The 13,462-nt window shown below is 35.5% G+C and overlaps 1 protein-coding gene and 1 long non-coding RNA gene across 51 annotated transcripts; both read right to left on the bottom strand.

Annotated features, from left to right (window-relative positions):
• Window positions 1–791: 791 nt before the first annotated feature.
• LOC104714233 (uncharacterized) lies at window positions 792–8,376 on the bottom strand. Of its 50 annotated transcripts, XR_015566406.1 has the most exons (38): window positions 8,227–8,376; window positions 8,048–8,110; window positions 7,857–7,927; window positions 7,690–7,774; window positions 7,563–7,619; window positions 7,427–7,450; window positions 7,175–7,330; window positions 6,977–7,067; window positions 6,804–6,864; window positions 6,625–6,713; window positions 6,460–6,543; window positions 6,326–6,374; window positions 6,159–6,233; window positions 5,983–6,066; window positions 5,805–5,906; window positions 5,625–5,689; window positions 5,483–5,544; window positions 5,268–5,386; window positions 5,068–5,166; window positions 4,924–4,979; window positions 4,783–4,838; window positions 4,644–4,687; window positions 4,463–4,551; window positions 4,302–4,384; window positions 4,079–4,186; window positions 3,922–3,984; window positions 3,754–3,796; window positions 3,561–3,644; window positions 3,333–3,398; window positions 3,178–3,246; window positions 2,670–2,710; window positions 2,487–2,570; window positions 1,909–1,977; window positions 1,746–1,806; window positions 1,612–1,662; window positions 1,397–1,501; window positions 1,263–1,297; window positions 792–1,128 (listed from the first exon to the last, which is right to left on the bottom strand). It is a non-coding gene; the product is annotated as an uncharacterized LOC104714233 (long non-coding RNA). The 50 variants fall into 50 exon arrangements; XR_015566415.1 differs by lacking the exon at window positions 1,263–1,297 and having other exon boundaries at window positions 2,487–2,508; window positions 2,604–2,710; window positions 3,320–3,398; XR_015566402.1 differs by lacking the exon at window positions 1,263–1,297 and having other exon boundaries at window positions 2,487–2,508; window positions 2,604–2,710.
• Window positions 8,377–9,140: 764 nt separating this feature from the next.
• LOC147939330 (uncharacterized) lies at window positions 9,141–12,128 on the bottom strand. Its single transcript, XM_087464180.1, has 3 exons — window positions 11,652–12,128; window positions 10,838–11,197; window positions 9,141–9,890 (listed from the first exon to the last, which is right to left on the bottom strand). Exons 1-3 carry the CDS (start codon window positions 12,108–12,110, stop codon window positions 9,321–9,323), a joined length of 1,389 nt encoding a protein of 462 aa, XP_087320306.1. The 5' UTR covers window positions 12,111–12,128; the 3' UTR covers window positions 9,141–9,320.
• Window positions 12,129–13,462: the final 1,334 nt, after the last annotated feature.

Raw genomic sequence — 13,462 nt, 5'->3', positions numbered from 1 at the left:
CACCAACCAGAAGTTAATTATTATAATCATTCAGTGCATTAATATAATTATATCCCATCTGAACATCTCATTCTGTTACCTTTTTTTTTGTCTCGCATTTCACATGCATAAACGTGCATGTGATCGTAGCTTTACTTGTATATCATTATTTTAAAATAGGCTAAGTAATAAAGTTAATGTTTGTACACATATCATATGGTAATTATTATGGTTATTAAGCAAACTAAAGTACGTATAATAAATAAATAAAAGTAATAAAGGTAACGGTCTTGGATGGTCTATGCACATTCTTCCATACAAATCCTCTGTAGGCACCTCATTACGATCTCGACCTTGGATTCCATTATCCTCCCTTACTTCTTCTGTTTTTCAAAAAAAAAAAAAAAAAGAAGATAATATACTTCTTTTTGATATTCTACATCTTTGAAAATGATACTTTATTTTTGGTATGTGTTGATGTAGAATGCTCTCTTAACAAAGTACATTGCCCAAGAATCTCTTTTTTTTTTTGTCCTTTCTTTCTCTAGTATAATTTTCCATTAGTTGTAAGTTTTTAACCTATTTCCCAACAAAGTTTCATATACTATTCATATATTTTTATTAGGGAAAGAAAGAGAAAAAGCCCATATTTGCATCGATTCGTCTACGCTGAAGAATCGCACACCCATTAGATGACTGGGCTTCTTATAATGCCCATTAGAAAGGTAACTCCATTAAGAATGTTAATATATTCTCCCTCGTTCGCATTTCCTTGTCAGCCCATAATTGTGGATTTTCTTTAACGCATACAGTAAGAAATAAATTAGTCTCTGTCGATTTACCAATCATTGGGTGAATTCTCTTTTTGCAGGTTCAGTAGGAAGGAATCAAAAGAATGAGAAATCATCTACAAGTCATTTTGTGTTTACTTTGCGGATTCCAGATGTTAATGAGGTAAGTAATTAATGTCTTTGCTATCTAGAATTGGTTCTTGCCTTGTAGACTTTCGTTGCCATCTTTTTTCATCAACACATCTGTCCTCTATTAGAGCAGGACGAATCAGAACGAATCAGAACCTCCACTTTGTAACATCCAAACTCCTATGCAAAATACTGACTTCATATGCATTAACCATAGAACATATGCAGACTACGAAATCAGAAAGGCATAAACAGATAAGGAGAAGGAAAACAGATCACATAACGAAAACAAAAAAAAGACAAAAAACACAACATGAATCTATATAAATGGAGAATTCCTCCTTTGCGCCCATACTAACATACCTATATTCAAGGGAAGTAATTCATATAAAGAGAATCTACAATCACAAGCATATGCAATTAGGATTAAACAAAAAAAACTAGGAATCGATGTAGCACACCAAAATGGATAAACAGATAAGAGACCAAGTAGTAACCTGAAATATCTATGATAAAGACTTAGTAGAAGATCTCAATAAGCGGAACACACTTCAAAATCCAGAAAGGTGAATCAACAGATTGCAGAAGATCCAAGCAGCTTTCTGCATAAGAGTAGCTCAGACTTGAACAGTCCTAAAAGACTTGAAGATGTTCAATACGGAAACTATTTTGGTAGACATAACCATCATGAAAAGAACAAAACAATACTTACAAACCCATTTAAAAGGAATTTATGATCGTCTCTCATCTGACTACGAGTAGACTGCAAGGATTGGAGTAAAGTGATTGATGAAAAACACAATAAAACATACATAACAGAAATAATAACAAAAAGGAAACGTATACCAAATGATACAGTCCTTGAGGCAACCAGTGAGCAACTCAAGCCTCTTGGATACCCAATAAACTATAACAATCAGAAGTAAATCACAAAATAGAAAGAGGTGTAACAACCACACGGCATAGATACCCAAGAATCAAACCACAGGAAAAAAGTAGCTCACGAAACCTGAATCAACCAATGATGGAGGCTCCAAGTTGTAGACACAAAACTCCCGATGCACAAATACATGGAAACCTAAGCAAACAGGTCGAAACAAAACCTCTAATTTCATCATCCAAAAATATGAATTCATATAGAAAGAGAAAACACCATGCGAAGCAGAAGTGATAAGCCACTAAACCCTATAAAAAATGCAGATCATAAAATCAGAAAATCAAAAAGAGAAGGGGGAGAAAAACTAATCAAATCTCCAAGGACAAGGGAAGAAACCACCAAGGAGGTTACAAAGAAGACTGTAGATTAAAAGCCATCCTTCGCAAAAAATAAATCAAAATAGAACTAGCCTCCTCTATATCCTCACCATACCTAGAAGGGGAGAACTTCACAGAAATGCCAACATCACTAGGAAGATTAACAACATTACCTGAGACATCTAATAACAAGCCAAATCATGTTGAAAACTCCCCGATGGCCCAGTTCAAAATTCAGGAAGCCAAGACATAAGAACAAATACTAGGCAAAAGGACAAGACATTTTCAAAGTTCAATACAAATACTACATAAAAGGACAGCATAAGAACAAACCTGTTTAGGAGAAATTTATTATCTTTTTCATGTGTACACAGAAGAGAAACAAGAACTGATAGTCAAGTAATTGGTGAAGAAAATCTGGGAAACACAGACACAGCGGAACAATCATACCTCACCAACAAATAGTCAGTATATCAAATAAAAGAATGTATAGATGCGAAGTAACCAGAAACACACAAGCGATCCTTCCCTCCCAAAATGCCTTGAACCTCTACAATCTAAATCGAAATTTCTCAAAAAATTAGAAAACAAAAACATCTAATATGGAAATTAAAAACCCTAAACATAAAACAAAGGGGGTAACAGGAAACCACGAGATCAAAGACATCTTTCAATATAAACCGAGACAGAATAGAACTAGCCTCCTCAATATAGACCTATAAAGAAAGGTAGCACTTCACATTAAACCACCGTAACAAGCATGTGAGAGTAGGATCAGAGACAGACACTAAAAATTGATGTAGCATGAAAGATAACACCAACAGAGATAAAGACAAAAACAAAGCAGAGTTATGTTACGAACAAACATATCGAAAGTATACCAACAAAAGCAAGAGAATCTGGAAAACACAATAAGACACAGGAGATCAAATCATTCGTCACCAACAATAGCAAATCTCAGAAAATCATTAGGGAAAAAAAGAAGAAGAATAAGATGTAAAACGAGATATCAGAAGAAACCTGCCTAAACAGATGATGATAAACGAGAAGATAAGTCAACAGAGCAGTCCCAGTGCCTCGACTCGACAACGATCTGCATCAAACAGAGATAGAGAGAGAGAGAGATAAGTTTCGATTATATACAAAAGAGAAAGAGGAACGCAAACCTGAATAAACCACCTTGTGCATCAGGGGAGCTCAGACTTAGCAGACTCCCTTTGGAATTTCTCAGCAACTCTACATATCCTTCAGTCACAAGAAAATTCATCACCACAGTGTTCATATCATCAACTACTGTCATCTTTAAAATAAAATAAGTAACGTTTAGTAATATCAAGTGGTGAAATTGTTCACTTGAGTCTTACTCTAAACATGGAGCGAGCCCAGATTTGTAAACACAAAACACACCTGATTTAACGTTAGTCTTCCAGTTTTATCGCTGCAAATAGTGGTGGCAGAACCCATTGTCTCACAAGTAGATAGCCTCCGCACCTGCACATCAACTTTTTGTCATGCTATATAGTAGAAAGGATAAACGAATCAAATATTGATCCCTCCCATAAAAGAAGAAAGACTGAGAGAGATTGTAAAACAATCATACCAAAGCCTTATCTGCCATCACTTTCCTCACTGAATAGGCAAGGCTGAAACAAAACAAAATAGAAGAAAAATAAAATATTATCAGCAAAGAGAAGTAAACTTTTCAATATGAAAATACCACACGAAAGTAGTGAAAGGGTCGGGTATAGCCAAGATAGGAAACACATACGTTAGAGTAACAGCCAATGGAAGACCCTCAGGAACTGCCACTACGACAATTGTAATCTGCAGGCTGCAGCAATAGCCAAGTATTAGTATTTTTAGAAAAGTAAAGATTTTTACTGCCAGCTCCGTATCAGACTAAGATGTTTAATTAGGGCACATACCGCTACGGTAACAACTTTGATCACATCATCAACTACATGACCAGTTTTTGTCTTTCCTTTAACAAATTGACGACATCCACCTACATCTTAGTGTGACCGGTGAAATATCTGAAACAAAACGGACAACGTACAGAGATTTTTGCATCATGTCAGGTAGGATTGTTCTCACGAATTGATGAAGATATGGCTGAGTTCCAAAATAATAACCAGTAAAGATCCATACCGAGTCAGAAGAATCACTAGCACAGTAGCAGCGAATGCCAAGTCAATGGAACCAATAAAGGTAGCTACCCCAATTAAGCGCACCTGGTTCAAGCAAGTCAAAGATTAGTTTAATTTTTAAAATTGTAAAAGATTGTATTAGCAATGTTCTAAAAATTTAACCTGCAAGGGAGTTTCTTCACCACTGTCTTCAGAAATTCAGGCTATTGGCAATCCCCATTCATTGACTCCAAGTCTCCAACATCAGTAACCTTGCAATAAGAAAAGAACATACATATAACAGCTATCTCCTGAGATATCAGTTCTACTATGGAACAAGGAAAAAAATAGTGAGAAATCCTACCAGCATAACACCATTTCCATCTGCCAAGGGTCTTCTTTGTTAACCTAGCAAGAAAAGGGAAATCGACTGTTAGGGGTGTTATACCAAAGCGGAACGAGAAAGTCAACATTTTCACTATGATAGGAAACAAGAAACACACACGATTTTGTTCTCTCCAGTCATCCTCCCAAGTATTAGCACTCCATCCGCAGGAACCTAACGATAAATATTAATCTCGATTAGACACATGGTAGTATATATGGACAAAATCAAAATGAAAAGGAGAGGATAGATCTCCCACCTGATTCCGAAAGCAACCATCAAAGTGAAATCATGGCAAGAATCCGAAAGGAACATCTGTGATGAAAAACAAAACCAACACACCATATGAGAAAGTGAGCAGGGAAAACCTAAGCAACACAGAATAAATAACAAATCTTCATACCAGAAACCATATATGGTCTTGCGCTTTAGCAAATCATCATCATTATCTCCACTGATGCCTTTCTCTGGTAGTCCTGAGAAAATATGACAATCCTTGAGGCTGATGCAACAACAAAAACACGCATACCAAAGTTAGCTAGGGACAAGAGATAAAGAATAACCAGACATACATAATAAGCACGCCTCATGACTGCAACTTACCCCCTCCATATTGTGATCCTATGACAACAATATGACAAGCTGTTCAGGAGTAATTCCAAAATCTCCTCAGCCAGACGTTGTTGGGTTCTCACCAACCTGAGAGAAAAAAGAAAGAAAACCTGCATCAAAGAGAGAGAAGATATCGCTGGTTAGAAAGACCAATAAAAAAAAATCCAACAGAGGAAAGGAATGACAAGAATCAATCAAACCATCACCGAAAGATCTTAGTTCCCTCCTCCTCAATCACAAATCGATCAATAGTATTATCCTCCACAATCTGGATTAACATGAATAGAAAAGTGAAAAATCAGAAGCGAATAAGAAGTTCGGATCAATAATTCGATATAGAAATCAAACCCTAGAAGAAGGTGAAATTGCAGGATCGAAAGATATGATCTGATAATGATTCGCTTCCAAAACATCTGCAAGACGGAAGAAGAAACGTAAGTAGAAAACAAAAACCAGAGGAAGAACACAGAAGAATCGTAAGTAAGAAAACAAAAATTAGAGGAAGAAGAAGCAGCGTAGAGACAGAACAGAGAGAACACAACAATCCATCAAAGCCATCACTGAGTGCTCAAAGGATCGATCCACATAAGAAAAGAGCATACATATAACAGCTACCCCAATTAAGCGCACCTGGTTCAAGCAAGTCAAAGATTAGCTTAATTTTAAAAATTAAAAGATTGTATTAGCAATGTTCTAAAAATTTAACCTGCAAGGGAGTTTCTTCACCATTGTCTTCAGAAATTCAGGCCATCAGCAATCCCCATTCATTGTTGACTCCAACACCAGTAGCCTTGCAATAAGAAAAGAGCATACATATAATAGCTATCTCCTGAGATATAAGGTCTACTATGGAACAAGGAAAAAAATAGTGAGGAATCATACCAGCATAACACCATTTCAAGCTGCCACTTTACAGCCAGTCATTAGGAAAGGGTCCTTGTTAGAGTCTTTGTTAACCTAGCAAGAAAAGGGAAGTTGACTGTTAGGGGAGTTATACCAAAGTCGAGAAAGTCAACAATTTCACTATGATAGGAAACAAGAAAACAAACCATTTTGCTCTCTCCAGTATGCAAATATTAGCACTCCATCCGCAGGAACCTAGAGATAAATATTAATTTCGATTAGACACATGATATTATATATGGACAAAAACATAATGAAAAGGAGAGAATAGATCACCCACCTGATTGCCAATGTCGAGAGGTGTGACATAACCCACCACAATGTCATAGATTGAGATTTTCACTCGTCTTCCACCTCTTGTCACCTGTGTAGCAATCATCACAGGTTTCATGTGTGTGACAAAGGAGGGAACAAGAAAAAGAATAATGAGGGAGAAAAAACTTACATTGGTGCAAATCTATACCTCCAGATGTATATTTCTCTATTCATCATTCAGGTTATGAGGCTGGAGAGGCTGTTTGTAGTCACTGAGAGCTGCAGAGGAGAAGAAAGCATCAGAACAACATTACAAAACCAAGAGAAATTATCAAATTTCACATATAAAGTGAAACAAGTTAAAATTACCTGTGACAAGAATCACTGCAAATGCAATGCTCCCTTCATCATACCATCCTTCTTTGATACCCTGTGGATATTTTGTTTCCAAATAGGCAAATATTATGCAAGACAAAGGTTAAATTGCAGTTGACATTACACTTGTGGAAGTAGAAAGAGCCAGATTCTAATTAATTACATACCTCTGTATTTTATCCCAAGTGATAAAGACGCTACTGCAGCAACCATCAAAATGACCAAAGTGAGATCATGGCAAGCATCCCAAAGAAATCTCTGTAATGAAAAACAAAGGGAAAAACAATACGCCTTATCAGAAACTGAGCAAGGAAAACCTAAGCAACAAAGAACATATAACAAATCTGCATCTTCATAGCAGAGACCTTTCCCTTTCGTGTTTGAACCATAAATGGTGTTGCGCTTTAAGCTAGTCGTCATCATGTCCACCGATACCTTTCTCAGGTAGTCTTGAGAAAATTTGACAATCCATGAGCCTCATGCAACAAAACCGATTGTGGCTCCAATCAAGATATCTAATCCTGTCAATACAAAAAATATTGCATCAGTTTTTCCAAAAACCCATCATCAATGTAGATGAAGGAACACAAGAAAGGGCTCATAAGAATCTAAATTACCATTACTTCGTCGTCTTCCTCAAGCTGATAAACGAAATTATTCACCGAGATATTAAATCAAACAGGTTGCAACAAATTTAGGAGGGATACAAACACACCAAATCCACAAACAAAACAGAGATCATAAAAAGGATACGTTTGGTTGGTCCAGACTCCCTTTGGAATTTCTCAGTAGCTTCTACACTCCACGAACCTGCGAGACGAAGAAACTTACTTAGGGAATAAAACAAATATCAGAAACGTATGAAGAGGAAGAAGACTACCAGCAGATATGTATCCCAGAGAAGACAAAACGATCCATCGAAACCATCACCGAGCGATTATGAAAGCATCCTCCTCCACAAAAATCTAAAAAAAAAAAACAAAGTTAGAGGGAAAACGAGTAGAGACGTAACAGAGAGAAATAACAACAATCCATGGAAACAATCACCGAGTGGTCGATCAATCAACCGATAGATCTCTTCAATCACCGATCGTTCATAGATAGTATCCTCCACCAATCTAGAACAAAAACAAACGACAAATTGAATAACATGAATACTAAAGTAAAAATTGTCAGAAGCGAATACTAAGTTCAGATCAATATGACGAGAAGACAAAAACCAATTTTAGAAATCAAACCCTAGAAGTTGAGATTTCATAGTCGAAAGCGATAATTAGGTCATAATACGCTTCCAATAACACCTGCGAAGAAGACAGAAGAAACGTGTTAGTAAGAAAACAAACACCAGGGTAAGAAGACATTGATGCAATTTTAGAAACCAAACCAAACCCTAGAAAGAAAAAAAAAAATCAATTACCAATGAGAACCCAGAAGTAGGAACAATGATCGCTTCAGAAACTCTCAAATACGCGCGCGTTCGTTTCGAAGAATCATCATCACTTCACTAGCCATCGCGTTAGCAGAGGAAAACAACAAAGAAGAGAAGAAGATGTGGCTAGATGACAATAAAGAAAGAGTAGGGTTCAGTATTTATAGATAAGGTTCTAGAAGAAATTGACGGTCGTGATTTGATCTTATGTGATATTTCAATGGTTTAGATTAAATTTCAGCTTTTCCTATTTCCTATTTTCAATTTGAGAGAATTTGCTATTTCATCTTTTTTTTTTGACGGCTTGTTATTTCCTTTCTTGCTACTATCTTAGATTGTTTTTTCCTTTTTTTCTCCACTATATATTTTTAAAATGTTTTCGCATTAATTTTTTCACACAATTCTTACCAAAATTTGTATTTACTATATTATTTTGCTATTTTTGATTCCTTGGTTGACCAGGACCAGGCCCAGCTAGATATATCAAAATGTTTTTGGGCCTGAATTATGTCACCCACACAGAATCCTAAGAGAAGACTTTCAATAACAAAAAAAAAAAAAAAAAAAAAATTGTTGATTAAGCCAAATTAGTAATTACATATTATCCCTCTTTTTCTTTTTACATTCTTTTGTAAATATGGTTGATTTGGTGACTGTCGACCTAGTCAGATTAGTGTGTGATTGAACAGCCATAAAAAGACAAATAAAATCACATGGATTGATTTTCCCAATTCGGTAATTATACACCTTAGTATCAATACAATTCTCTATAAATGTAAAAAACAACCAAAAAAAGGTATAATATTTTTGAAAGAAGTACATATAAGTCCATTTTTTTCTGGTCACACAGTAGTATATATAAGTCATTATCTTTTCTTTTTTTGATCACAGAAACACATGGATTTTTGTTAAACCAATATTAGAGTTCCTCATTATATTACAAAGTTACAAGTTACCAACCCAAATTACAACAAAAAAACATGGATTTTTAGATTTCTTTTTTAAATAAAACAAAACATGTACATACATATACCATCACCAACTAATTAACCCACCAATATTAAGTAAGTCCAAAATAATAATTATCGAGAATTAACATTACTGTTAATATTATTATTATTATTATTATTATTATTATTATTATTATTATTATTATTAGTATCTTCAAAAATATCGGCGGGAGGAATAAAGGAGTCCAACGAAAGACCCGGCACATCGAAAACGACGTCGTCTATCCTCCAAATCTCCTCCATCCTCGCTCTGCTATATTGCAACGACGTCTCTCCGAAACGGAACACCGTCGCCACGGCGCGTCCGCAATGTGCGATGGCTACTCCGTCGACATCACGGTAATCCCCGATGCTTGTTCCGATTGTCGTCTCCCAGTAAACCGCCTCGTCTTCAGGCGAGATCGTGATAACCCTAGTGAGATGCGAGTCCTCTAAATACACCAAGAGACCGCTTTTTTGGCAGAAGTATCCGTACAGTGCGTGGCGTATAACTTCCGCCGGAGCTCCGGCGTCGTTCCGTTCAATCAACGAGTCACGATCCGCGGAAACTTTTAGGACGAAACAGTCATCATCGCCGATTCTTCGCTCACCTAAGCATTGGGCCTTTGCGAATAGGCTTGCTGTGGTTTTTGGGTCCAAGCCCTGTAGCCCAATCACAAAAACAAACGTGTTTATTAGTAAAACTCAGTTTAATTAGTATTCACAATAATTTTATATTACTACTAATTTAAAATATATTCAAGAAAAATGTGTCCGGCAAATATTCGTTGGTGTCTGAACGACAAGAACAATAAAGCAAAAGATTTAAAAGAGAGAAAAGAAAAAGCGAAAGACAAACTTTGATAATCCCAAGAAGTTTTCCCCCCACTTTGAATGTAAGATCGTATTCATGATGAAGCATATTCATTACATACGATGTCATACTAGTATTATACTAGAATATTTTTTAAAAAAAACAAATAATTGTACACAGTTTACCTAACAATGCTCTTAGTCTGACGATTTATTTCACTATCTTCTTAATACTAGCTAGTATTAGAAAAAGGAACATAACGCCCAACAATAATAATCTAGGACAAAAACCTCATACCTTACTAAAAAAGGAAGTAAGACTCAACCATTAGCAAAAAATATTTCGTAAATAGTAAGTACGAAAATTAATCTTAAAGAACAAGAAACCAAATCTAACGACTCAGGAAGTGAGGAAATAGATGACGTCACGTGACAGGAAAGGAGAGACCACGTGCGGTGGTGGGAGAGTCAAGACTCAAGAGTGGTGGGTGAATGGAATGAGGGGTTTGGTTTGATTTTGAAGTTTCAAGAGAAAGCAAGAAAAAAGAGGAGACAGCTTCTCCATCACTTGTCAGGTTAGTATTTTTTTAAAATTTCTTTTTCTCATTAGCTTTGGTTTCTTATTGGACAGCGACCACTCTTTTTCCTTCCACGTCCTTATCTCTCGGACAATCTCATTACGTCATCTTTCTCCTTTTGCCAAGCATTATGCAATTATTTGCTTCTAAATCATATATAGTTTAATTTTCTAAAACTAAAGTTAGGTTTTGTGGTATTTTAACATATGAAATTATTACCTGAATTAGGCGTCGAAGTGGACGTTGAGGGCCTTTAGCTGCGTGAGTGCCGAGCCATGGCGTATGGCGCCAAACGGTTTTACCGTCTGACCCGGAGATGAGTTTAGTACCACCGAGTACAAGCTCGAGAGACCACATTCCAGGCTGCATCTGCCACAATACAAAGCAACCACTATCTCCGCTCCGACCGTTTCCACCGCCGCCTAGTGTCTTCACGCTTTTTCCGGCGGCGATCTCCGTCTCACAGCAGCTCATTTTCATTATCCCCGTCGCGTACATGTTCTTGGCCGCCTTCGCTTTCTTTAAACATCCCGTCGCCGCTAAGTATTGTTGTATTATATAATGCGCCGTCGACGTCTCCTGTATTTTATTTGTATGCATAATTAATTAACAATCTTAATAATAAATATATACCTAACATCATACTAAGTACTTTGCAGTTTGCATAATCAAATGGGGAACAAATAATATTGGTTACCGTGATGTTTTAAGAGTTTGACATGGTTATTTCACATGTTTTTTGGCCCCAAAAAAACATGATTGTACCTTTGAACATTTTTTCAACCAATCTTATCTCAAAGACATCTATTCAAACGACTTTTTCTCCAATTCAAATTATTAACCGACCGTATAAGATTTCCACTCAACTATATATAGATATCATATATTTATACTTGATCTATTATACTTATTTTTTAGAATGTGTTATATATTTAAAGAAAATATTAATTAGATTAAGAAACACAAATAAAAGTTGTGCATTGTAAATAAATAGAAATATAAACCAAAAGATAGATTAAATAGTAATACTCACAAATGGGACATTCTTGATTTGGAAAGAACCAAGAAGAGGATCATCAGGAAATAGGTCGGAGACGAGAACGGATATTGGAGCAAGAGGACAACCCAAGACCCCGAGCAAGAGCCTCAAGTCTTGTCCCTTGGCCGGGACGTCATAACTGTTGCAAAGTGGTTGAACCGACGGAGATGATATATTTCCAGATATGCCCTTATGAACCTTGAACCATTCTCTAATCGCTTCCCATGAGCTCTCCTTCTTGGTTCTTTCGTCTTGCATATCTGGATCTGGTCCTTCCATTAACGGTGTTAGGGCTTGTGGCGGCGTTCCCCATCTTTGCTTTCTCCAGTATGATTTTGAGTTGCTCATTGTTATCAAAGAGTGATGATGATATAAGTGGGATTTTTCTGAGGTTTTTTTTTTGTTTGAATATCTAAATAGAGTGGTTTTGTAATGGAAAGAGATTATTGGCATATTTGTATATATAGAGATGTACTTGTGTGTAGAGAGAGACAAAAGGGACATTTTATCAGTATAGCGGTCCCAGAAGTTTAACATTATAATTTTAAATTCATCGAAAGAAGCTTATAGTTAGTCCAAATTAAATATTGACAATAAACAAAACTTAGTTTGGATTTTAAGGTTACTTGAATAATTCAGTTAACTAATGGAATCTATTACTAAATGTTACTACACATCTAATAGACCGTGTAATTATTCTACGATTCCGCGTGATGAGAAGTTTGTTTAGATATATATATTCACCATTCAGTTGTATACGTGACAAAAAATAATTTTTTATCTGATTTCGTTTTGTCAGTTAACTGTAGACTGTAGTTTAGTGAATCTAAAGACTATAGTATGGTTTTATTTTTTCGTATGAATAATGAAGAGTTATGTTACAAATGCTTTTTCTATCTATCTTTTTTCGGCAAAAATGTTGTCTATCTATCTTGAAGAGACAATGAATCTTATTATTAGTCAATAGTCATACGTGGAAAGGAAATGTGGAACAACGACTAGCTAATAACATGGAATGAAATCCGAGTCATGTGAATAGATCCGATCCGTGCAGTTTCTTTTTGTACATTATGGGCTCTCCTTTTGAGTCTTCGATCACACACTTTTTTGGTCCTTTAAATTTGAATATCATATTAACTCGATTACCATATGATCTTTGTCTTGTCTTTTGAGGATATCTATGCTAATCAGTTTTAATTTAGTTGTAATTACGATCTCTAGGTATGATCTTTCTTGGAAAATGACACTACAACCAGTGATATTACTGTCGATTAATGAATTTTTAATACTGTTGTAGTTTTCTTTTTCTCAAATAAGATGTTGTGTCTTTTAATAAAGGCCCCATTACAAAAGATTATATCAAATACAGTTTTTATCTTTTGTTTTAAGTCTTTATCTCCCTTTTATTCTCCGGATGTCTTTGGGATTCGAACTCTTCAATAGTTCAATTCGTCTGTGAGAGACCAAAATATTGACCACAAAATTTCCCTATATCTCATAATCAATTTATGCATACAATTATATAATATTATTTGTTAATATTGATTGATATAGTGATTAACAAATTTATACACATATAAAAAATAACTACGTAACCCTAATATATATAAAGATGTATAATAAGCAGAATTCACTGTGTTCGAATATGCATATTATTTTGTTTCAATGATTCGATATGTATATATTCATTATAACAATACATATATGCATATTCAACACAAGGTGGCAAGTCACTAGTGAGAATGGTGGCGGTAGATGTAGATATATAAATCTTATAAGCCAAGCTTATAATAACACTATTCCAT

The sequence above is a fragment of the Camelina sativa genome, chromosome 9 (assembly GCF_030686135.1).
Source record: "Camelina sativa cultivar CO46 ecotype springtype chromosome 9, ASM3068613v1".
NCBI lineage: Eukaryota > Viridiplantae > Streptophyta > Magnoliopsida > Brassicales > Brassicaceae > Camelina > Camelina sativa.
Note: the sequence above shows the minus strand (reverse complement) of the source record. Positions and strands in the feature narration are given on the sequence as shown.